The following is a 25,039-nucleotide window of genomic DNA, read 5'->3' as shown; positions in this document are numbered from 1 at the left end:
GTGAATATTTCAAGTCTCTCAAACACAAAGCCGTATTCACTCAAGGGAAATCATTTACATGTGGTTAAGGAAACAGGAAATTTTCACATTGGCTTTAATATTTACATTTTACCAAAATTTTCCTGAACTCAGTAATCATTACTAACACTTTTTATAGTATTATTTACTGCATCTTAAAAATAAAAACTAAGCAGAAAGTGTACAGTTGAAGAAAACTGGATGTCAGTCTATACAATGATTTACTTTTGGCATGACAGACTTTATTTTGGCACTTTCACAAATATTTTGCTTTACAGCAGTGACAAAATATTTGCCAGAAATTTTTCTTTTCCTGGCACGGATATTCCAAGCAGTTGTTATTCTATGAATTGAATTTCACTCTGCTTTGCACAGTTAGAGGTATAACCATTCCTACCCTCTGTAATTGAGGGACACTGCGTGGCTTTAGAAAGCACTGTTTCCTTTTAGTCACTCTGAAGTGAATTGACTCTGTACGTGATGGGGCAGGAATTTGAGAATTAATTAAGGCCATTAAGGATTTAAGTAAACACTGTTCCAAGTGTTGCTTAAAAAATGTTTCTAATGAATTCTGTGGCAATTCCAGGGAATGCTCTCAAAATGAAGTATTCATACTTTATTAAAAGTAAATTGTATGTTGGAAAAGTTGCTTTTTTTGCTGTCTTCCTACTTGGATGGCTCACAGTTTAAAACAAAATGAATGGTAAAATAGAAAAAGGAAATGTTTAGTACAGAAAGTACCAGCCAGGGTACCCTCATACCTCCATCTCCTTCCCCAGGCATCACTCTTTCCAGCCACTCAATCCTAAAGCAGTGAGGCCCTCATTTTAACACACAGAGCCTCCTTGCCTACCCTCCTTCCCTGTAACATGAGCTATTGTAGTCCATTTATTAGTTCTTCGGTTAAGCTTCAGTAGACACTTGGAGCACAGTTGCAAAGGTAAATCAATCTATAGGCCTAAGCCTTAGATACCAACATCAGGAAAGCCCCCTTCAGATCTTTGGAATTTAGAGTCTTAGAAGTTATTTGCAAAAGCAGGCATCTGTCTTAATATTGCCATCAGCTATTCAATAAAGGTTGCAAACTTCGAAATTCCCTGGCAGGCTTCCAATATCTCTACCTAGACACACACAGGATAATACATTCAGATTTCCTCTGGCCAATTCAGTAATAAACAGTCTCATCGACAGGCTCTTTGGTCTTGATTTACAGACACTGTGGAACACTTAGAAATCAAACCCACGTCATCCTTGAGAGCAGACGGCCGTTAGCAAAGGGGAGATGTACATTTGATCAAAAATGTACAAAATTTATAACAGTGACATTTTCAATATTAGGCCACATGATTTATTCAGTAGTTTTTATGTTCCCAAATTACAATTTATGTCTATTCATAAGACTACAAAAGTTACCATTAGAATTGTCTGTGCTTATAAAATACCAACTTTTTTTTAAACTGTTATATATACTCATTAACACCAGTCTGCAACAAGTTACATAGAATCAGAGGCACTTCAAAGGCTTAAAAAGACGTTTACAACTTAAATGCATTTTTAAGAACAAAAACTTATTTTTCTTTAAACCTCTACTCGTACCTTCAAATTGCAAGAAATTAACAAATACAGTGGCCAAAGGAATCTGCAGCAACTTCTTAAAATACTGTTAGCATCTTTGGGTTTGCTGAGGCTTGTCAGTAACTTACATCAAATCCTCCCAAAAGAAGATCTGATTAGATAGATATGACTAAACAGTTTTGTAGTAATAATCCAATTTTACACATTAATTTGCTGTTGCAAATCTGCCCAAAGCTACAGGTAATGAAAAATAAAGCAAGTGTAAAATGGATAGTCTGACACTTAAAAATTTATACAAAGTGGAAGTTAAAGTTTACATATTTGAAAATCACATATACACTAAATTACCATTATCTGAATTTTCCAAAGACAAATTGCACCATGACAGCTACAAAAGGCATAGGGTTTGGTTTTAAGGGCACAAGAAGGGAGGGCAGAGGAGAGGAGGGCGACAACAGATAAATTAACAAAGTAAGACCAACTTGGTAAGGTCAATCTGAGACATGCTGACACAAATGAAACAGCTTTCATCATTGAGTCATAGGAAAAAGACAATCATTTTGTATTTGCGCATAAAAGTTTAAACCAATTCCATGAACATCGAGGGTTTTCATAACATAATATTTTGCCACTGCTATTCACAGAACACTGCAGATGTTAAATTTTATGTTGTTCTAAAGAAATACAGGAAATGTTTTAAATACAATGGGATTTTATCATTAAAGTGCCAGAATGGCTCTTTAATGAAAAAAACAAAAAACAAAGATCTTCATTATTCTATGCAAAAGCTTTATTTTGAAAAGTTCAGTGATCTCATAAATAGAGACACTAAGTTGGAGTTTTAAGCATAAAACTCCTTAGTAGGTGCCTTCTGGTAAGCAGCACTGGATGGTTTGCGTTCTCCAAGGTCATAGCTTCCTTCATCCTTCTTTCTCATGCGATACACCAACAGCAGGATAAGAAAAATTGCAAAGAGAAAGCCAATAACTCCACCAGCAATGACAGCTGAAACAATCAAAAGGAAGATGACTTTAGAAGAGATTCAAGGGTTGCAGACGTTAGCTTTATTGTCAAGCCCAATCTGCTTACATTTTTCTAAAAGGCTTAATTTGAAAACCCCAATATAAAAAAAAAAAAAAAAAAAAAAAAACTAGATTCAATGAAGCAACCTGGTAACTATGCAAATCTCAAACTCCTCAGGAAGGTACAGTAATTTCTTTGGTTAGTGTTAACAATACCACCCAAAAACCTCAATAAGAAAAAGCTCGCCTTGATCTTCACTCATTCCATACTTGAAAACTACTTTTGTCTTTTCAGAACTCACATTTCATATTCTAATTTTCTAATTGCTTTTTTCAACACAAAACATAGTGTAATTGACTTAAAATTTTAAAGAGTATATATGAAAAAAGCATGCAAATTTATTTCTATTCTTGGACTTGAGACTATCAAGTGTTCCTAAATCTTGAAAATTTTCCCCTTTAAAATATGTGCACTTCCATCCAATTAAGTTAAAATAGAAATAACGTTCTTAACATCTTGGGCAGTACATATGTGAACTGCCTTCCCCCTAAAGAACTTTTCCTTCTCTTTATTTTGAAATGTGGAACGCCTTCGAGCAAGACTGATGGATCTTCACACTCTGCCATCTCTCTACATCCAGTTGTTCTGGATCAATTCAGATGTTAACTTTCCCTCTTTTAGGCTACCTCCCATCCCCTGCACGATGGCTGGTGAAGGGGTAGGTTGAAGGAGCTGGTGGACAATAAAGACAATGTTTGCTGAGCCTCTTGCTTCTCGCTGTAGAAGCAAGCATCCGCAAGACTGCTTTCAGCAGAAAGGTGACAGCAAGCTTTGCTGCACTTCTGAATATCACTTAGACTAACAGAAGCCTATACAGGCACCCTCCCACCTGACACCCACCAGGATACTCACCTGCTAGGACTTCTGTCCGTTTAAACAGACTGTCTGAGTGTTTCTCAGTATACACATTTGTATCCTCTTCAGATGGGTCCATTTTCCTTTCTGAGTCAGAGAGGTGAACTTTCTCTTTATCAGTTTCTTCAGGTGACTGGTATGGGAAACAGGGAAAGATTACACTGATTTAAGAAAATGTGCTGGAAGGAAGAAATAATGAGTATACTCCAAAATTCCTTTTTTTTCCCCCAAAGAATGAGTTTAGGAAATAGTTGGAATAATCACTTGTGTGATGTTTATAGCAATGGGTGAGTGTCATGATGGACCCATGTAGTTCATGGTTTTGCGTAACACCCATCGCATGATCAGGCAAGTCAGAGAGCTAGTGAGTTCCTAATAATGCTAAGGACATGGTGAGGTTGTTTTAGTGGACATTTCCTAAGATCTCTACTTTCTCACCACTCTTCTAACTTCGGGTCACCATCTCCCTCCGACTGCTCTAACCCAACAGCACTGCCCCAGTTCTCCTTACTCCTTCACTTCTCAACTACACAGGGCACGATGACAACAGCTCCCTTTCAGATATTCTCTCATGCCTGACTGGGCTTTTCCTGTCCCCACTCTGCAGGGAGCAACCCCCAAGCCTTACTCCTAATGCTTCCCCCTAGTCATATCACCTTCAGCAAACCCTGGACCAGGACTTCCGGGGACTTGGGTTGTGCAACTAGCTCCTCCCTGATCATATCATACTTCTTTTCTCCACCTGGATTTCCTCACCTGTCTAATGAATGACACTCACAGGGTCTCAGACACTGCACAATGCTCAAGTAGAAATCTATGGGAATACCTCTCACAGCCGCCATCTCTAGTCAGCATTATTCCCAACAAGTCAGCAGCCTGCAGGACATTAACTGTTGACTGTACCACCTTTAACTCTACTCGTCAAGTCTAAGTAGTAATTAATTCACTGCTGAATCGGATCAGCCTCCTTTTCTATTCCCATTAATGGCGCTGTATTTTGGGGTGTTCCCAAGTTATCTATTTCGACGCATTTCTTATCATATGTTATCCATGTCACAGCACTGTCAATTTGCCTCCATCTTGCTCTCACAGTAACTTCTTCCCTTGGGGTCTCATTTCCACAGCTTTGTTAAGGGGGCCAGCACATCACACCCCAGCTCCCATCCTGCTTCGACCTCAGAACTGCACGTGTTGGGTAGCTTCCAGTCCTCACCCAATCCACCACTTACTCCCAGTAGAAAACCCTGTGAGGCCATTTCCACCACCTCTTCACCATCAAAAATGATTCTTAACATCTGTGCTGTAGTTCAGTGGTCCCCAATCTTTCTATGAAAAAAATACAGGCCTCCTACCAGAGGTTCCATTTCAATTGGTCTGACTTCAGGTCACCATCTCCCTCTGACTGCTCCAATCCAACAGCACTGTCCCAATTCTCCTTACTCCTTCACTTCTGAGCTGTACAGGGCACTATGTAGCTGGCACTGATTTTTATTGCTATTTAAGTTCTCCAGACAATTCTATAGTTTGAGAACCAGTGGGTTAGAGAAGTCCCATTCAAAGGAGTTGTTCATTCTCTAACAGTCTGAAGTTCTTGTTGGACAACATCACTGATGAAAACACTGTCAACTTCATTGAGGTTTAAAGACTAAATGTGGCTGGGTAGGGAGCCTGAGGTGAGAGGATCATTCGAGACCAACCTGGGCAACATGCTCAGACCTCATCTCTACAAAAACATTTTTTAAATTAGCCAGGCATGGTGCTGTGTACCTGTGGAGGATCTCTTGATTCCAGGAGTTGGAGGCTGGGGTGAGCTATAATTGTGCCACTGCATTCTAGCCTGAGTGACAGAGTGAGACCCTGTCTCAAAAAAAAAAAGACTGCAGACAATAATCCTCAGCTCTACTACTCTTCATAAGTTCCTGAGAGCTTCCTACCATCTTCATTAGGATCCACAGAGTCTAACATACCATGGCTCAGCAAAGCAACTGATTGCTTTCTGAAGGCTAGAGTTCATCCAAAATGGCGGCCTGCTAGTTAAGTCTAGAGGCTTAAAGAGTGTAAGAAGAAAAGACCTCACCTTCTTGGGCTGTGCAAGTAGCTCCTGTGGGACCCTGACGACATCATACTTCTTTTCTGCACCTTAAGGCCACCCTCATTGCTAGGAAGGACCATAAGCTAGACCAGGTGGATTCATTTGTACTCTAGGGTATGTAAGATCAGTAGGTCCCTGTCTCAGTAAGCAGAAAGCTAGGCTTCCACTGAAGGTGGTATGTAATAAAGTATAATAAAGAGTAATTGTCGTTCTCAAGTTGCAAGAAACTCTGTACTATCTAAACCTCAACCTGCTATGCTTTACAAAAAGCAGAGGCCATAGAAAAATGTTCATTGCACTGGTGCACAATATGCACTGAAAAGGTCACGGTCCTCTCTATTACTATGAGAGAAGAAAATATGATAGGCCTTCCCAGGCCTTCGGGTACCAAAGAAAAGCAGAAGAGAGCAGCTCATTGGCAGTATTTTTCCTGAATTTTTTCTATTCTTCTCATGAAAAGCCCATCATTAATTGGCTGCCTGGTGGAAGGACGGACAACAGATCAGAGAATGGGTTATCTGGGTTCTAGTCTAGAAACCTTTTCACTGCTCATTAGTACTGCTTTACTATCACAGGTTAGAAAAGGGAAGAGAAATATCAAATAGGTGAATACTCAGGTTTGTGACTAAGGAGAGAGGTAAACAAGTTCTGGTGAGAAATGAAATGGACATAAGCAGTCACTGTAATATGAGAGACTGAGTTTAATTTATCCATATCCACATCATCTTTGTTCCATTGTTATTACAAATCATATGGTTTCACCATGGGATTTTTGGGTCCCTAAAGTCATTTAGGAGAGTTGATCTTTTCAGTTTCCTCTGACTCAGCTTCTGATCCGGCAGGCTGAACAAAGCGTGCAATCCAGGGATCTGAGAGTATGGGGACTGAAGGACTCCACATAACTGAAGTCACCCTGCAGCTGGAAGTGCACAAGCCTCAAGCGGCTCTGGGTAGAAAATTCATTTTTCAAGTCAAAATGTTTTATCGTATGGAAGCAGAGGCTTGACTAAGAAGAAACCATTTTGTAATATGGAACTAATCTGAAATACCTTAACTCTTGTATGAATATATGTGCAAAATCAATCTGCAACAAGGCAGCAGGGATGATTAAATGAGGCCAAGATCTGCCACATCCATGTCTGGTTGTTTGGATGCCATGGAAATGGAACAGAAGTAAAAGCTTATGAGTGATGCTCTGCTCAAACAAATAATGAGATTCCTTTTTTTGCATTTTAGTCACTTAAATTTATAACAAACTAGAGAGGATATCTGTAACAGTGACATTAATGCCACTGTGAGACCGATTCAAAAGCAAAATCTACACTAATGGTATCCTAGAAGCAATGTTCAATTCGGCTGTACCACATAAAGACCAAAATGAAAAATTTAACCATTATTATTCATGTTATTCATGATCAATATTATCATTATCAGTGCTGCGAACAGTGTTCGACACATAATGAATAGCACTCAATAAATCTCCCATAAATGGATGAATTTTTATTATTACTACATTGAACACAAATGATAGTAAGAATATAAAAGTATTAAAATAGTTTGGGCTCCTTAATTTTTAAGTTCACCTGCCAAAGTTCTATATTTTTTATCTTGATCTGATGCAATTACTTCCTTAAAACCAATTTTTAAAAACATAAATTAGTGGTCGATTCATTGTTGTTAACAAACCAGAACTCTATGTCAAATTAAGTCTTGCTTAGGATACAACTCTCTATCACTACAAGCCAAAACTCACCCAGGAGAGTTTCTTCCCTCAAGCTAGTGAGTCCTAATTGTCTCTGACTTCAACAGATTTAGTCAAGAGAAGTGGTCAAATAAAAATGTGGTAAGAGCCAAATGCATATTTAGTAGATAGCAGATAACTGTGCCACACACACTTTGAGGCATTCAGTCATCCTACCACCAACTGCACCTACACTTTTCATTTCTCCCTTTCTTTTTTTGTTTCATTCACTCAACTATACATTGATACAGTAGCTTCTATGCAGGGATCCAGCATATGCCAGGTGAGTCGCTCTCAGTTCTCATAGGGCTCTCTCCCTGCCTTCCTACCGCCTGGCCTGTGAAGTCTACCACTAACAGTAATTGACTCTTCTTGGTCCTACAGAGAGTACTTCAATTTGGACAGGGCTGGCTTCCTGGCTGTTCCACATTTGTGGAGACCCGTCCAGCTGTGCCATTCACCATTCCAGTCACATGCACTGGGAGGATGGAGGAAGAGGAGGAAGAACAAAGGTACTCTGGGGCAAGGGTAAGAAAAGCCCACATGCATTCCTGCCTGAAGAGGGGATGATTCTTACTCTAAGGAAGGCCTGTCGCCACCTTCATCAAACAGCCTTCCATATCCATATCCTGTCTGCTGCTAAAGCTTGGCAGCATCTCATTTCTAATCAACAGATGGGTGAGCTCCAAAAGGGGATGCTTGTGCTTCTGAGTTTTCATAAGCCGTATGTTACCCCTGCACTGACTGTGAAGTCTACCACTACAGTTATTACACATGCTCATTTGGTGAACTGGCTTGGTCTCTTTTGCTCCACCAAATTCAGTTAATGCTTACAGAATGGTGACTATGTCTCAGGTGCCATGCTACCTGCACTCGCATTTCATCTTCTTCACAGCCCATAGGAAATGGGTTCAGAAGCTAAGAAACATGACTGGATCCAGGATTTGAAACGTAGGTCTTTGCCAGACTTTAATATGCATGTTCTAACTTCAGTGGGTTACCTATTAGTGGATGGTCAGCTAACTACAATATTAACAAGGTCAAAATCACAAGCTCCAAGTTTTCATTAGCTGGTCACTTTACTCAGGTCTAACGCCAAAGTTCTTATTCTGAATAAGTCAGCTCTCAAAATGAATAGATACAGATGTACCCAGGTTCATCAACATCGAGAGAGGTCAAGGATTACATACTACTGATGACAGGCCTAAGAAGACTGAGAAATGACTTAGTGAGACTAGGACCATCTCAAGATGTGACCTGGAGTCTTCTAATTACGTAACCTACAAACCAGGAAACCAAAGAAACAGGGCTTTACTTCTTAACTGGGCTTCAGATGTTCCTTAAGAAGGAGGGCCATGTGAAAAATAGTTGTATATAATTTGAGCCAGGATGACAGAAATCATACATGGGTAAATGCCAAAGTGATCAAAAAGCGTAAGGAGGAGCCATTTATAACACCACCATTAAGACCATTTGTCCTTATACAATTTTAAGTGGGGCCTTTTAAAAGAACTGTTGTGTACATAGTTCATGATGGGCAGCTCCAAAAAAGAAGAAAATAATAAAAAAGGGACTGTGTGTACAGTCAGTAAAGTGGAGCATTTATAATAACCTGTTAATGCAGTGCAATGGAAAATAGAACACACCTTTGTCTGAGCAGGTATCTTGTTCTGTATATTCAGCGTCGTGGTTTCCACGTTTGGAGCAGCACTAGTGAACGGCATCTTTGGAAGTGGTCGAGATGTTGTCAGCTCTGGACTCTCTACATCCTCATCAGCTCCTGGAAAAGTAAGTGAAGATGAACTGAGCATGGCAAATATGACACAGATGTCTCCATTATCAGGCACTATTGCCTGAGGTTGACACTGACAGAATCACGTTCTTTCAAAATGCTGGCTCCTTAAGACTTCAGCACAAAGCTTCCTGTGGTCTTCACCACGATGAAGAAGTGATTTCAAAGGTGTCTGTGGGTAGCCTAGCAGGTTTTTCCTTAATATTATTATCCTCAACACTCAAGCAGCAGTTCTTTCACTTGCATGTTCCTTCTCTCCCTGCTTGACAAGATTTTTTCCCATCTACACTGAAACATGCTCCAAATATCAATACAACAGGCTGGGCGCGGTGGCTCACGCCTGTCATTTCAGCACTTTGGGAGGCGGAGGAGAGCGGATCACGAGGTCAGGAGATCAAGACCAGCCCAGCCTACATGGTGAAACCCCGTCTCTACTAAAAATTCAAAAATTTAGCTGGGTGTGGTGGCGCACGCCTGTAATCCCAGCTACTCGGGGGGCTGAGGCAGGAGAATCGCTTGAACACGGGAGGCGGACGTTGCAGTGTGCAGAGGTCACGCCACTGCATTCCAGCCTGGGGGACAGGGTGAGACTCTGCCTCAAAAGAAAAAAAAAAAAAAAAACTCACAACAAGACAAAATACAAAACAGGAAAACTCTCCTATGGCTGACTTTTTATTTCATGTGAGTTCCTGCCCACTCTCCTGGGTTTTTGTTTTGTTTTGTTTTTGTTTCTTTTTTTTTTGAGACGGAGTCTCACCCTGTCGTCAGGCTCCATAGAGTGCAGTGGCACAATCTCGGCTCACTGCAACCTCTGCCTCCCAGGTTCAAACGGTTCCCCTGCCTCAGCCTCCCGAGTAGCTGGGACTACAGGCACATGCTATCACACTCAGTTAATTTTTTGTATTTTTAGAGAGACAGGGTTTCACCATGTTGGCCAGGATGGTCTCGGTCTCTTAACCTTGTGATCCACCCGCTTCAACCTCCTAAAGTTCTGGGATTACAGGCATAAGCCACCGTGCCCGGCTCTCTCCTGGTTTCACAGGCAGATTTTTTCCAATAGGGGTGGATACTCACTAGCTCTCGTCCTCACCATCTTCTCCACTCTGCATTCTACTCCCTCCAGGAGCATTTTCCCTGTCATCACTATTAATACTGTTTTGTTAAGGTCACCAGTATCCACAGCACCCAATGGCAGTTCTCAGACTTGCCTTCCTCTAGTAGAACTTCCTAGCACTACTGCACACTGTCAGGTGCCATCTGCTTCCTGACAAACCCTATTTCTTTGGGTTCCTACGAGTTCCTGGCTTCCCCCTCAGCTCTCTGGCTATTCTAAGTCTCCTTTGCTGGTTTATCCTCCTCTACCTGAACATCAAATATCAAAGAGTATCTGAAGGGCTGTCCCTAGGCCTCTTCTTACTCTATACTTTCTCCCTCATCCATGTCCACAATGTCAATAAACATCAATAAATGAGCTAAGCACAGATGATACCTAAATTTACATCATCGGCTTTTACCACCCCTCTCAAAGTCAGACTCATATCCAGTGGCCTTCCTGGCATTTTCACTTGAATGACTCAAAGGTACAACACACCTCTGAACATGTCCAAACCAGAACTTACGGTCCCTATGTCTTCTCCCCGTGTGACCTTGTGGTGACTGAAACCCTCTGTTCCTACACACCAAAACTCTGACTTCCTCTTCCTTACCTTGTTTTTGAATCCATTACCCAGTCCTATCAATCTTATCTTCTTATTATCCCTCCACTCTTAACACCTTTCTACAGTTCCAGAGCCACCAGTGCAATCCAAGCCACTACGACCTTTCCATGAACCGCTGTACCTGCCTTCTCCCTAATAGGCCCCTGAGTGCCTAACACAGTGTCTAAGACATAACGCACTCTGATCTGGTATTTGTTCAACAAGTGACTTTCTACCTACCTGAGCATGATTTTTGTTTGTTGTTGTTGCCTTTTCACTAGAATAGCATTTGAGAATTTCTGACATTCAAATACAAATTCCTTTCAAGTGGATCATTTGTCAAATTTGTAACAACTCAAACGAACTCCAACTCTGTAACTCAAACTAACCAGGCTTCCTCAAACAATGAATGACAAATACCTCTAAATTCCTCAAACAAAAGAAAATGGGTATTTTCCACAGAATCATATCAATGCAATAAGCAGGTGGGAAAACAACAGGTAACAGGCTGAAAACACGTGCGATGGCTATGGTTCATTTCTTTCATTTTCTTTTCTTGCTCTGTCACCCAGGCCAGAGTGCAGGGGTGCGACCATGGCTCACTGTGGCTTCAAACTTGTGGGCTCAAGCAATGCTCTCACCTCAGCCTCCTGAGTAGCTGGAACCAAATATATGTGCCACTGTGCCCAGCTAATATTAAAAAAAAATTATTACTTTTTTTTTTTTTGTAGAGATGGGGTCTCAACTATGTTGCCAGGTTGGTCTCGAGCTCCTGAGCTCAAGGGATCCTCCTGCCTGGGTCTCCCAAAGTGTTGAGATTTTAGGTATGAGGCACTGTGCCTGGCTCCTGGCTGGTTCATTTCTTAATTAATCAACTGTCTCCTTTAATTTCAAAACATATATATTCATTACTATACAGAAGAAATGGCAGGGCATGTTGGAATAAATACAGGGTTTGGTATTAAAAAAGCAAACAAACCTAGCACTCGTTCTGGCATTTATTAGCTCTGTACTCTTAGGCAAGTAACACTTGAGTCTTGGTTTCTTCATCTGTAAAATGGGGCTAATAATAACTAACCCATGAAGGTACATATATATCACAAATACGTATCTCACAGACACGATACACATTTAAAGCACTCTACATAAACTGTTATGTAAATAGAGGTCATTAATAATGATGGGTCCAGAAATATAATGCTGTTTTATCAGCTGACCTAATTATCTATCAACATTTTATATATAGTATGCTTAATTCATTCCTATAATGAATCATTTTCTTACAAAGAATAAAACGTCAATGAGAAATGAAAAATTTCAATCTAGGGCTTTTAAAGACCCCCTTGTTTCACAGGAATTACCAAGATGAGTCATCAATCTAGAAGTGGGATGAATCTGTATGAGGGAAGAGATTTGTAAAATAGTAAATCCCCCTAAAGCTGGCACTTTCAAAGTTAGAGGCAGGGCTAGGCACAGTGACTCACGCCTGTAATCCCAGCACTTTGGGAGGCCGAGGCCAGCAGACCATGAGGTCAGATCAAGATCATCCTGGCTAACACGGTGAAACCCCGTCTCTACTAAAAATACAAAGAATTAGCCAGGTGTGGTGGCGGGCACCTGTAGTCCCAGCTATGGGAGGCTGAGGCAGGATAATTGCTTGAACCTGGGAGGAGGAGGCTGCAGTGAGCTGGGATCCCACCACTGCACTCCAGCCTGGGGGACAGAGTGAGGCTCCGTCTCAAAAAAAAAAAAAAAAAGGTAGAGACAGATGGGCAATCTGTCTCAGTTGGCTCTTCTGCTTTCGATATCTTTATTAAAAACATTAACTCTTTCGTTTGAACCAGAAATCTGGGAGCCCCACTGAATACCTCCTCCTTCAGGTCCCACTGTTCTCCCTGTCTGAAGTAGACTACTCCAAGGCCTATTTCCACCTGGGAAACTCCAGATCACACTATCAAGTACAGCATCAATATCACCCCCTCTCTGAAGCCTTCCTTGATCTCTCCATCAGGGCACTGTTTCTGTCTCTATGTTCCTATGCTCACTCTCTTATTTTATTTTATTTTATTTTTTGTTATTTTTTATTTATTTTGAGAAGGAATTTCGCTCTTGTCGCCCAGACTGGAGTGCAATGGCGCAATCACAGCTCACTACAACCTCTGCCTCCTGGGTTCAAGTGATTCTCCTGACTCAGCCTCCCAAGTAGCTGGGATTATAGGCATGCGCCACCACGCCTGGCTGATTTTTGTATTTTTAGTAGAGATGGGGTTTCGCAATGTCAGGCTGGTCTCGAACTCCTGACCTCAAGTGATCCACCCACCTCAGCCTCCCAAAGTGCTAGGATTACAGGCGTGACCCACCACACCCAGCCTTATTTTCTTTTTTAAAACAACATTTTCTTTTACTTATGGTATGAATGTGTCTCCCCAAAATCCATGTGTCAAAACCTAATCTCCAATGCAGCAGTATTAAGAAGAGGGACTTCAGGACGTGAGCAGGTCATGGCGGCAGGGCCCTCATGGAATGGAATTAGTGCCCTTTTGAAAGAGGTTTGAGGGACACTGTTCCCTTTGCCATGTGAGAACGCAGCAAGAAGGCACCACCTAAAAAGTAGAGAGAAAGCCCTCGCCAGACACCAAATCTGCTGTGCCTTGATCTTTGACTTCCCAGCCTCCAGAACTGAGACCAATAAATTTATAAATTACTCAAAGTATTTTGCTATAGCAACCTGAATGGACTAAGACAACTTACAAAAATAATACTTTTTCAAATACATTTGCAAATATGAATTTGGAAACACCGAAATACATAAAGGAATAAATACAATTATCCTATCACCAGAGAAAACATTGTTAGATTTTATTTACTGAAGTGTCCCTGGAACCTAGAATGGTGTCTGTTCCCCCATGTACTGAGTGATCAAAAAGTGGGCAAAGGATATGAACAGACATTTCTCAAAAGAAGACTTTCATACAGCCAACAGACACATGAAAAAATGCTCATCATCACTGGCCATCAGAGAAATGCAAATCAAAACCACAATGAGATACCATCTCACACCAGTTAGAATGGCAATCATTAAAAAGTCAGGAAACAACAGGTGCTGGAGAGGATGTGGAGAAATAGGAACACTTTTACACTGTTGGTGGGACTGTAAACTAGTTCAACCATTATGGAAAACAGCATGGCGATTCCTCAAGGATCTAGAACTAGATGTACCATATGACCCAGCCATCCCATTACTGGGGATATACCCAAAGGATTATAAATTATGCTGCTATAAAGACACATGCACACGTATGTTTATTGCGGCACTATTCACAATAGCAAAGACTTGGAATCAACCCAAATGTCCATCAGTGACAGATTGGATTAAGAAAATGTGGCACATATACACCATGGAATACTATGCAGCCATAAAAAAGGATGAGTTTATGTCCTTTGTAGGGACATGGATACAGCTGGAAACCATCATTCTTAGCAAACTATCACAAGAACAGAAAACCAAACACCGCATGTTCTCACTCATAGGTGGGAACTGAACAATGAGATCACTTGGACTCGGGAAGGGGAACATCACACACCGGGGCCTATCATGGGGAGGGGGAAGGGGGGAGGGATTGCATTGGGAGTTATACCTGATGTAAATGACGAGTTGATGGGTGCAGCACACCAACATGGCACAAGTATACATATGAAACAAACCTGCACGTTATGCACATGTACCCTACAACTTAAAGTATAATAATAATAAATAAATTTTAAAAAAAATGAGCATGTAAAATAAACAAATCATCTTTATCATGAAAGCACTCCGAAAAAAGAAAAAAAAAAAAGAAATACTTCCTCAATGAATGAATACCCTCTGTGTCTTCTCACCTTCTAAATGAGCTTTTCATTTTTGACATGACAGTCCCACACTCTAAGAACTCTTGTGTCTCAGAACGTTCCTGTTTTATTGTATCCCCTGTTTTTGGGCCATTGTTCGAACATCTGCTTTTCTCTCTGAATTTACTATGTTTTTCTGTAAATTTTCTTCTTCCTGGAAGTGGCTGTCCTCTCCCAATTTGGGGGTTTCTCTTTCTCTCATGCTACAAGTTTTTCCTAAATATCTTGGGAGCCTTGGTTGCCTGTTTATATTGAAGAGGCAAACACTGAAAAGCGGACTAGAAGCTTTGAGCACACAGGAGAGGTGTGTCAAATGTGGGCATCATCCCCTTGACTGAAATTTTTCACTTCTCATTGCAGTTTTATTCGTTGTAATATAGAGCTGTATGTTTCACTGGAGAGCTCCCAGGCCACTCTCTCTGAATTGGTCCAGCTTCCCAGAGGGGAGCCTCTCAGTCCCCTACCCAGAGGGTAAAAGGACAGACTGCCAGTGTTCTGGAAACTGACTGGGAGAAGACAAGACAACTGGGGATCACACCACATTAAATTATTCTTAATCTAAGAACTTATTCTCTCTGTTTTACATAAGGTACCCCCAGCCCCATCTGTTCCTGAAATACCCCCGGGTCCTGTTTCATCCTCTCCAGATAATGAATCCCCAGGTTTCCCTCTGAGGTCAGGGAACATGAGCCCCATGTGACAGAGGAAAAGAATCAGGGGATCTACTTGCTTCTTAAATAGACTTCAGCCAATCATCTGAGTTGAACACCACTCTCACTCTCCACTGAATGCCACCGATTCCTAGATCCCAAGACAGTCTGCTGTGTTAACTGGGTTGCTTCTTAGCTCTCCCCACTGCTAACGAACTCGGCCTTCTGAAGCCTGCCAAGTCTGTCCCCACTAGCTCATCTTCTTCCCAGCTTTCAAAACTTCATGGCTTTTGTTCCCTTTACTGTTTTGTTTGTCCTTATCAGTTCACGCCCAATTCTTTTACTGTCAATTTAGTTGCATACTGACAGGTAGCAGTGTTCAATCTGCCATCTTTAACCAAAGGTCTATATTTTAACTCTTAAACATTTTTGTTATACAGCCCTTTCCTATATTATGTCACCCCTCACTGGGTATCACAATGATTATTTCTCATGTTTGTATTTCTTTTCTTAGACTCTTGGTCCCCTACGGACAGAGACCAAGTCTTTCTTATCTCTGTGCCCCAAGAGCATGGTACAGCGTGTGGCACACAGCAAATGCCTATGAAGGGTTTCCTGTTTGCTAATGCCCATACTTGAGCCCACATATAGAATGTAGTCCTATCTCCTTGCCCAGGAAGTCCCCTCTGAGCCTTCAGTCATCTCTTCCAATCCACTTGCTTTTCTACCGGATGGTTGGATGGGAGAAGGGACAGATGGTACACTGGCCAAACCCCGGGGTATTTTTAAGCTGGAACTGGATAATTCTAGAAGGGGTTTATGACACAAGGAGGCAGCACAGCAAAGGAATGAAAGAAAACACACTCTCACACCCAACTCCCTCACTTTCTCACTATCCCGGCTCCATTACCTTCTAACAGTGTGACCTGAGGCAAGTGAATCTCTCTGTGCCTCAGGTTTTCTTGTGGGAATAATGGAAATACTAACAGAATCTATCCTTTCAGAGATGTTATAGGGGTTAGAGCAGTTCCTGACACACAGTTAAGAGCCTCACAAATTTTAGTTACAAGTACTGCTGCTTCATGCTGAAAAACACCACTCCCAGTTCAGTGTAATGTGGTTTCCAAAGTTAAGAGCGAAGCTCTTTCATTTCTTCACAGCAGTGATCTGCCTAAGGCTAGGGCCACAGCACAAGCAGTGTGGGCCCATGTTTAAGCCTCAGCTTGATCTAACTCATCAGTGGGTTCAGGATTTCAAATGACCCACCCTAACTCTCTTTTACCTGGATGGGGCTGGGGGTCTGTAGAGGTTGGCAAAGTTATTTTGTTGATTTGCGAAGACTGTCCTTAAGTTTAATTTAAAGAAAATTTACTTTAAGCGTACTGTTTTCTTTAAATTAAACTTAAGGTCAACCTTAGCGAATCAGCAAAATGACTTCACCAACCTGTACACCCACCTAACAACTCTTGGATTCTAAGATCTGTGAAGTAGGAACAAAAAAGGTCCATAGTTATTATTTCCTGGGACATATTGAAGATGACAGTTACAAAGCACTTTTAAGGTGCAAAAAAAAAGAGGTGCCATGAGTGAAAGGTATTTATAGAGTTGTGGGCTATGAAGAACAACTCTTTTCACACTCATTCTGCGTGTGTGATATATATCACTCTCCCAAGAAAAACTAGAGTTATTTTTACATTAAGATTGCATTGTAAGCTCATTGTTACTAGGTCAGCAACCACCTCTCTTGTCTTTCTCAGACTTTCTGCTTTTCAACTTAAAACATTCACTCTTACATGGCTAGATTTCTACCAAAGACACAACTGATTTTAATTTGTTCTGGGTAGCCCAGCTCAATCTGATCGCAAAAGTTATACTGAACACAGATGTCTAACCATCTGTTGAATCTGTTATAAAAACCCTAAAGCAAAAAAGGTCTGGATAAGTCTTGCCTACCATGCTACTGACCACAAATTTCTGACTTGACTATTAATTAAGTATGTGGAAAGCTCTTCCTTTTGTTGAGCTTCTTGGGGGTTGATATGACTTTGCTGTGTCCCCACCCAAATCTCATCTTAAACTGTAGTTCCCATAATCCCCCCATGTTATGGGAGGGAGCTGGTGGGAGATCACTGACTCATGGGAGCAGTTACCCTCATGCTGTTCTCATGACAGTGAGTTCTCACTACATCTGATGGTTTCATAAGGGGCTTATCCCCTCTTCGCTCATACTTCTTCTCTCTGCTGCCACCATGTGAAGATGTACATGTTTGTTTCCCCTTCTGTCATGACTGTAAGTTTCCTGAGACCTCCCCAGGCTGAACTATGAGTCAATTAAACCTCTTTTCTTTTATAAATTACCCAGGCCCTGTGTTGTTAGCAGGGTGAGAATGAACTCATACAGGGGCCATACCGAGAACAGGGGAAACATTCATCGATTATTGTAGATTGCAAATGTGACCAGAATCCCTTAATCCTCCTTGTGCATAAATATCCTCTGCAAATGTGACTTTATGAATCCTTTCACTAAGAGGTAGAGTCTGCTCTGGCCTTCTGACTTGCTTCAACCAGTAAAATGTAGTAAAAGTGATGCTAGGCCAAGTTCTAAGGCCTGGCTGCAAGAGGCTTTGCACACTTCTACTTGCTGTTCCTGTGAAAAAATGGCTTGCCTACTAGAGAATGAGAGACCACACGAACTGGACCCAAGTCTGCTCAGCTGCCCCAGAGATATGAGTACCCAAAAGCTGCAAACCTAATCTAAAGCTGTACACTCAACCCGCAGCTGACCACTGACATGTGAGGGAGCCCAGCCCGCCCAGCCTACATCACCAACCTACAGAATAATGAGTTAAATGAATGACTGTTACTTTAAGCCACCAAGTTTTAGGGTGGTTTATTATATAGCCTTAGAGTAATAATAGATTACTATTAATAATATTCTAAGGAATCTGAGGATGTCAGTACATAATCATTTTACTTGACTGCTGCATTTTCCTCCTACAATACCCTAGGAATAAAAAAGTGTAACTCTTGGTCTCATCTACAATTTTTAACATAGGGTAGGTGGGTTTATGAAACCAGTGTTTGAGGGATTTCTTGAAGGGTGGTTTCCATGACATCACTCTGAAAGTCTGAATAATAAGATTAAAAGCTAATGTTGACAGAGCACTATGTGCCAAGCCCCCAAATCTTAAGAGCTTTAGATGTGTCAACTCCCTTTTAATCCTCACAATTCTACGGTAAGGACCATTGTTACTTTCCATTTTATAAACTGAGGCTCAGCAAATAAATTCTCAAGATCTCACAGCGTAAGTGGCAGAGAGAGCTAGAATTAGCATCCTTTGATTCCAAAGACCATGCCCTTAACCACTGTGCATCCCGCCTGTCTCCTTGAAGTAAGCGCAGTAAAATGTGTGTGCGTGCATGCCTGGAGAATGAGGTCCGGTGTTTAGAAGCAGCCACCTTACCCGAGCCAGATGCAGAAGCATAGTCGTCGTCATCAATAGGATACACTCCTGAAGCTTCTTCAATGGAGCTGTTGTCAAGGTACATGTCTTTATCGGATGTCAGCTCTGCTCTCTGAGAAAGGAAAGATAAGGGAGTCAGGATGGTGAGAGATTAAGAAACACACTTGTATATTTGATTGTTCAGGTACATACTGCAGTGACTACCCCCTCCCACTCCCATGGTCCTCTGAATCCACATCTCTGGCCACAGTTTTCCTCAGGCACCCTGACAACTTACAGCAATTTGAGGGGTGAGCACGGATTAATGCCTGCAAGGGAAACCTACACAGCTTAAACCAGCAGAATGAAAACAGTTCACAGATCTAAACTCCTATGTTGGGCTTATTTTGTTGTATTCCACTAAACTTACCTGACTTTCAGCCATCCCAATGCTAGTTATAAGCCATCTTGGGCATTCTCTTTGTCACCCCCTTACTGGAAAGGGAACGAAACACTTAGGGCTTTCTTGGGGATGTATGCAAAAGTATTACGGCCTAGCTTAGGCTAAATAATCACCCAGGGATCCATCAAATCCTACCAGTGCTTGCAGGCCTGGCAATGCTCAGAACTTCACCACTACAGATGAGAGATTCCCAGTCACACGGGTCCTCGGGCCATGCAGGCCTTTCTACCCCAGCCCAGACCTGTGCTGAGGCCAGGCACAGTGCCCGGGGAGGAGCAGCGCCTGGGAGGCTCACCCGACAGGGAGAAAGCCCACTGCACGCCTGCTTCTAGGGCTCATTGGCTTAGCACAGCCTTAATGACAAATACAGATAAACCCACACGAGCACATTCTTTTTCTGTTACTGGCAACTGGTAATAGCAAATCACACGCTTAATATGGAGAGGGATCAGTCACTAAGTATACCAGTTCCACAGCTTCTTAACTCTTCAGTAAGAGTTTAGTATTAAAATTCAACCTAATCCTGCCAAAAGAAGAAATTGCATGAACTAGAGACAGAGTAGAGGTATAAGACTTTAAAAAATGGTTTTAGTAAATTGATATTTTACTACCATTATCTCACAAAAGCCCAGAAAAAAAAAAAATAAAGCAGACAGGCAGCTTTTAAACAACTCTTGTTTGGAAACAGGCAACATTCATTATTGTTGTATTTTTAAAAATCATATAGAATGTTTGTTCTTAACAGAAATTATAAAATAATGTTTCCCTTACTGCATTGGCTTTCATCACATTTAATCTTAAAACTTTCTCTTCTAGCAGTCCCCATGATTGGAACCTTCTTAAGAGGACAGGTCCAGCCCTCTGTAACAGTACCACTTTATTTTCTCAGGTTTCAGCGGTTGGCTAGCAAGACTAAAGTGTTTTAAACCTGAGCCCACATTCTCCACCAGGCCTCAGTGCCAACTGACAGCAAAGTACGGGAATCTTTTTTGTTTGAGCTGTCACACTGGTGGATTCTGAGAACTGAAACCTTAGGGACTGGTGTTCTAGTGGCCTGGACCACCCTGAGCCAAGAGTGTGCTGCAACTTTTCTACTAGAATGGTCAGAGCTTAACTCTGCAATCTGACACCACCCTGTGTTACACTGGTTTCCAAGGCTATCACCATTCCAGATTGTAATTCCCAAAGCTTGTGAACTGTGTCAGGAGCCCTGTGTTCTACAGCTCTATCATCAACTGCCTCTTCTTAGGTTCTCAGCTCCTTTAAAGGCAAGGCTTCCCTCCCTGTCACAGTGCCTGGCATATAGTAGGTGCTCAGTAAACACTGCTTGGGTTGAACCACTTTTTGTGCTCCCATGAAAAAGCCATTCTTAGTCCTGCTTGTCTTAAACTTTGTCCCATTTACTTCCCCTGGAGAACCTCCTGGTTTCTTCTCTCAAATCCTGTCTACTATGAAACAGGCTGTGACTTCTCCACTCCTTATACAACTCCTAATTATAAAGTACTATTTTAGGATTTTGTAGCCTATGAACAGTTTAAGACATAAACCCTCACTGTTACTTTTCATTGTTTCATGTGTATTTTTCTTGCCCCTCAGCAGAGCACAACTCATTGAAGGCAGGTTTTGAATGACCTGTGTGTGTTCTCTGTCCCTCTCAAAATGCATGGACACAAAACAAATATTTGACTGAGATTACTTAAATCAAATTGGCCTTGGACTGAGGTTTCAGAGTTACATGTCACAAGACCTCCAGGATCCTTGCAGTTTAAAATCTCTCCATTTTAAGCCTAGGAGACCATCTGCCCCAAAACTCCCATAGCTTGCATTGCATCTATTTAAGTAACCTAGAGTCTTAAAAGTAAGCAAAATATTCCCTTTCCGTATTAGAAACTTGCTTCCCCTTTTCTTAACATCGAATGACTTTCATTTTCCTCTTGGCTCTGTCAGTGAAGTTTGATGTGGCAAGGAGAATATTGAGATACTTAATCCCTATGTGTAAATTGAATTTCAATTCACTAGACGACCCAGTTGTCTGGACTAACACATCTGTCACGCTACCAGGCAGATGGGCCAAAAATGCCTCCCAGAGAATTCTAGCCACCTCACCGTTCAACCACACTGGCAGCCTGACAAGCCAACTGACTTCCTGGGACAGCCGTCAGGCCTGTATTTCAACAAGACTTGGGGTGGAAGTCAGGGTGTGACCAGAGAAGCTGGCTCGCCCTCAGCCACTCAGTGACTTGGGGTCTACAGGGCTCCAGGGTGGTCTCTGGGTTGACCAGATGTTTAATGTGCTTAAAGGCAGCCAAAAGTGTGTTTCTCTGTGATCCAGGGTGGTGAAAATAATTCTGACATCAAAGGTCTCTCCCACTCTGATTTCAGGAGCACCAAGAACACAGGAGAAATTACCAATATCTTTCCATAAAGTCCAATTTACTATAAAGCAGGGCCCTTTTCACTCTGTAGCAGATAATGAATACCTCAATTGTCTTTCCCTTTAAAAAATAAAAAATAAAAACCCCTGCACTCATGACAAATTCCTTTTATGAAGACTCCACGCTCTGTTCTGAAAGTGTTTCTGCAATGAACATGCCTAGGACGGGAAATGATTTATGCACCAATATTCCCTTGGGACAAGAAGACAAGCATCTCCTCAAGGCCATGAAAAGGGGTGATTCAAAACTATCGATTTTACATCTGGCAAAATGTGGTCTGCTTCACTGAGGAGAAAACCTCGGGACATACTCTGTACTCACTCCCTTACTCAATGGGACCCTGACGCTGGACAAAAGCAACTGGAAAGGAAACGCACAGAAGCACAGAAGTCCAGAGCTGCAGCCTGGCTGTAGGGTGTCATAACGAGGCTGTTTAATTTGGGACTGACCATCGCTGTGAGGCAGTGCCAATACTGTTGGCTAACAGAGTCCAGAGTACGAGCTGGGAGAAAAACAAAGCTGGTCTTTCAGACCTTTCCCTTTTGGCTGATGCAAGATGTGAATACAGGAGAGCAAAGGGAGGCTGTGGAAAGCAACAAGGTACAACCAAGAGGAAAATGTGCAGCAGACAGATAGAGGGTTCTGCGTAATGCCACGTTCAGCCAGGGAAGCTGAAGCACTACACTGCCTCCACAGACGAAATTCCCAGAGGAGAACACACATCCAACTCAGTTGTGTAAACCCACAATGCCGAGAAGGAAGGCAAGATACATACTTGTTTCCTATCTCCACCCCTTTGCCTCGGGCCCCCACAGCTCTGGCTAACTCATCATGTTGGGCCTGGACCTGGACTAAGGCCTCCTGACCTGGTCACTGCCTGCATCTGTGTCTTTGAAGCCCTTCTATGCAGAGGGACTGTTCTGGAACTCAAACATCATCGTATCACTCTCCTGCCTTTATTGGCTCCCTGCCACATAGAGGATGACATAAAAACTCCTTAGCTGGGCCTGGCACAGTGGCTCACGCCTCTAATCCCAGCACTTTGGGAGGCCAAGCTGTGTGGATCACCTGAGGTCAGGAGTTTGAGACCAGCCTGGCCAACATGGCGAAACTTCTTCTCTACCAAAAATTACAAAAATTAGCTGGGTGTGGTGGTGGGTGCCTGTAATCCCAGCTACTTGGGAGGCTGAGGCAGGAGAATTACTTGAACCTGGGAGGCAGAGACTGCAGTGAGCCGAGACTGCACCACTGTACTCCAGGCTGGGAGACAGAGCAAGAGACTCTGTCTCAAAAAACAAACAAACAAACAAACAAAAAACCGAAAGTCCTTAGCCTGGAAGAAAGTTCTTTACCAAGTGGCCTCAGCAGCAGTTCTAGTGTCAGCAGCTGCTGCTTCCTCTGCCTAAACCCCAGGTACCAATATAAAAACACCAAGAAGAGATCTGGTGACACCAATTTCCTTCATATTATACCCCTAAGAGGAAATAAACTCCTTTAGGATGGAAAATTGAGGAAAGCGATGGTGATCTAGGCCTTCCACGTTTGATGATAAAAATTTAGAGTTTAATAAAATGATTCAGCCCAAACTTATATGGTAGTTGTAATAAAAATGACAAGAACAAGTGGTAATTCAATACACAAAAGATCAAGTGTCCTGGAGTCTTGATTTAGTCAGAAACATCACAAACCTGTCCATTTTCTCAGCAAAGATAATTTGTAGGATAGCAACTGAACAAATCTATTTGTTTGATTTTTCTCATGTAGATTTCTCAACCTACACTGAACAAATACCATGTTTCAAACTGCCAGTGTGGAAATCTGTTATTCAGAAATTCAAGGCCTTGTTTGAAAAACACAACGCCTTACCCACTAAGCAGAGGTCCTCCACATGCTTTCAACCAGTGCGACCAACACAGTGGTCAAAATAATTAAAGCTCAAATTAGTAAATGTCAAATTTACTTTATGGTTTTAATTCGGGTTAACAACGAAAGCAGAAGGTAGAAAACTTAATTATGGACAACTCAGACTCCCAGACCCAACTTTCAGAAAATTAGCCTGTGAACATAAAAATAAAATGTCCATGTGGCCTAATAATAATACATTTCCATATCACATCACAGACAACAAACACCTAGATGATGCCTCTGTTTTACGGTAAAGGCACATCCAACCCCAATTACGATTCAAATGTATATTAACTTTTATGATGATTACAAAGTGCCAAAAAGGCTATAACTGTGGCTTATCTTTCCATAGGTGACTCAGTAAACTATTTTATTACTAGCAACACACATTGTAAAGGAAATAATAATTAGCTAAAAATTTCTTTCACCCACAAAGTCACTCAGAGACGATATACCTGTCCTTAAGCTAAACTTGCCAATTCTGGCTTAGGTCTAGCCCAAAGGAACATATAATTTTAGAGCTTGACTGGACACTATAGTCGCCAAGATTACTGATTTATTTCAAAAATGAAGAAACAGAACACCAGAGTGGCAAAATAGCTCAAAAGTCCTCCGATCCAGCTGGTGGCCAAACTGGAGCCCGAAGCTCTTGACACCTAAGTGTGGGATCCTTCTGCTGCACTGTAATGCCCCACAACATGAGCGACACCAGACCATTCAGCCTCGGGTTCAAAAGGATTAGCTGAGGCTGTTAGGTGTTTATTATGTGCCAGACATTTTGTGCTTAGCATTTTATAAGCATTGGCTCATCTAATCATCTCAACAATCTCCAGGGCCTACCCAGGAGATTGCTGCCTCAAGTCATACAGCCCCAGAAGTAGGGACTTGGGACCTCAAAATGTGTGTCACTGAACGTGTTCAACATGCTCCCTACCTCGTCCCTCCCTTTTCCTGTGATTCACACATAATAATAATAAAGGACTGGGGAAGAACTACAATAAGGAGCAGTGTGGAACTTGGCTTAATCCAGCATTTTCAAACTTTGATCATGGAAATTCTCCCCCCAGAATACCGATTTAACATCTTTCAGAAGTAGCATTCTTGACATCATAGATGGGGAAAAACATTGCACTGAGAGTTCTGAGTTCTGGCTTAACAGTTACTTCTCTGCCTAATGCCCCTCAAATTTCCTACATGGAAGATGCCTGAGCCAATGCATACCAATGTCATTCATTACCTTTAGTAACAATTCATTTCTATCAGCAGGTGCTCCATGCAAACTAAAACATGTAACAGAAGGAAAGGCCCCTTTGTTTACTGGGAAAAAGATACCTTGTCCTTGAATATGTTAGATATGGCTGACTTACAAGCACACACTGTTGTCTTACTAGCACTTACTTGC

At 41.8% G+C, this 25,039-nt stretch overlaps 1 protein-coding gene across 1 annotated transcript in view; it reads right to left on the bottom strand.

Moving 5' to 3' along the window:
- Window positions 1–238: 238 nt before the first annotated feature.
- Window positions 239–25,039, bottom strand: part of SDC2 (syndecan 2) — a 134,025-nt gene continuing 109,224 nt past the window's right edge. The window contains exons 2-5 of the mRNA XM_017962179.3: window positions 18,856–18,967; window positions 9,011–9,144; window positions 3,529–3,664; window positions 239–2,598 (exon numbers count right to left, since the gene is read on the bottom strand). Coding sequence (XP_017817668.1) covers window positions 2,435–2,598; window positions 3,529–3,664; window positions 9,011–9,144; window positions 18,856–18,967 — 546 coding nt within the window. The 3' untranslated portion in view covers window positions 239–2,434. The remainder of the gene's footprint in view (window positions 2,599–3,528; window positions 3,665–9,010; window positions 9,145–18,855; window positions 18,968–25,039) is intronic.

This window comes from Papio anubis, chromosome 8, assembly GCF_008728515.1.
Source record: "Papio anubis isolate 15944 chromosome 8, Panubis1.0, whole genome shotgun sequence".
In the NCBI taxonomy this organism is placed as follows: Eukaryota; Metazoa; Chordata; class Mammalia; order Primates; family Cercopithecidae; genus Papio; species Papio anubis.
Note: the sequence above shows the minus strand (reverse complement) of the source record. Positions and strands in the feature narration are given on the sequence as shown.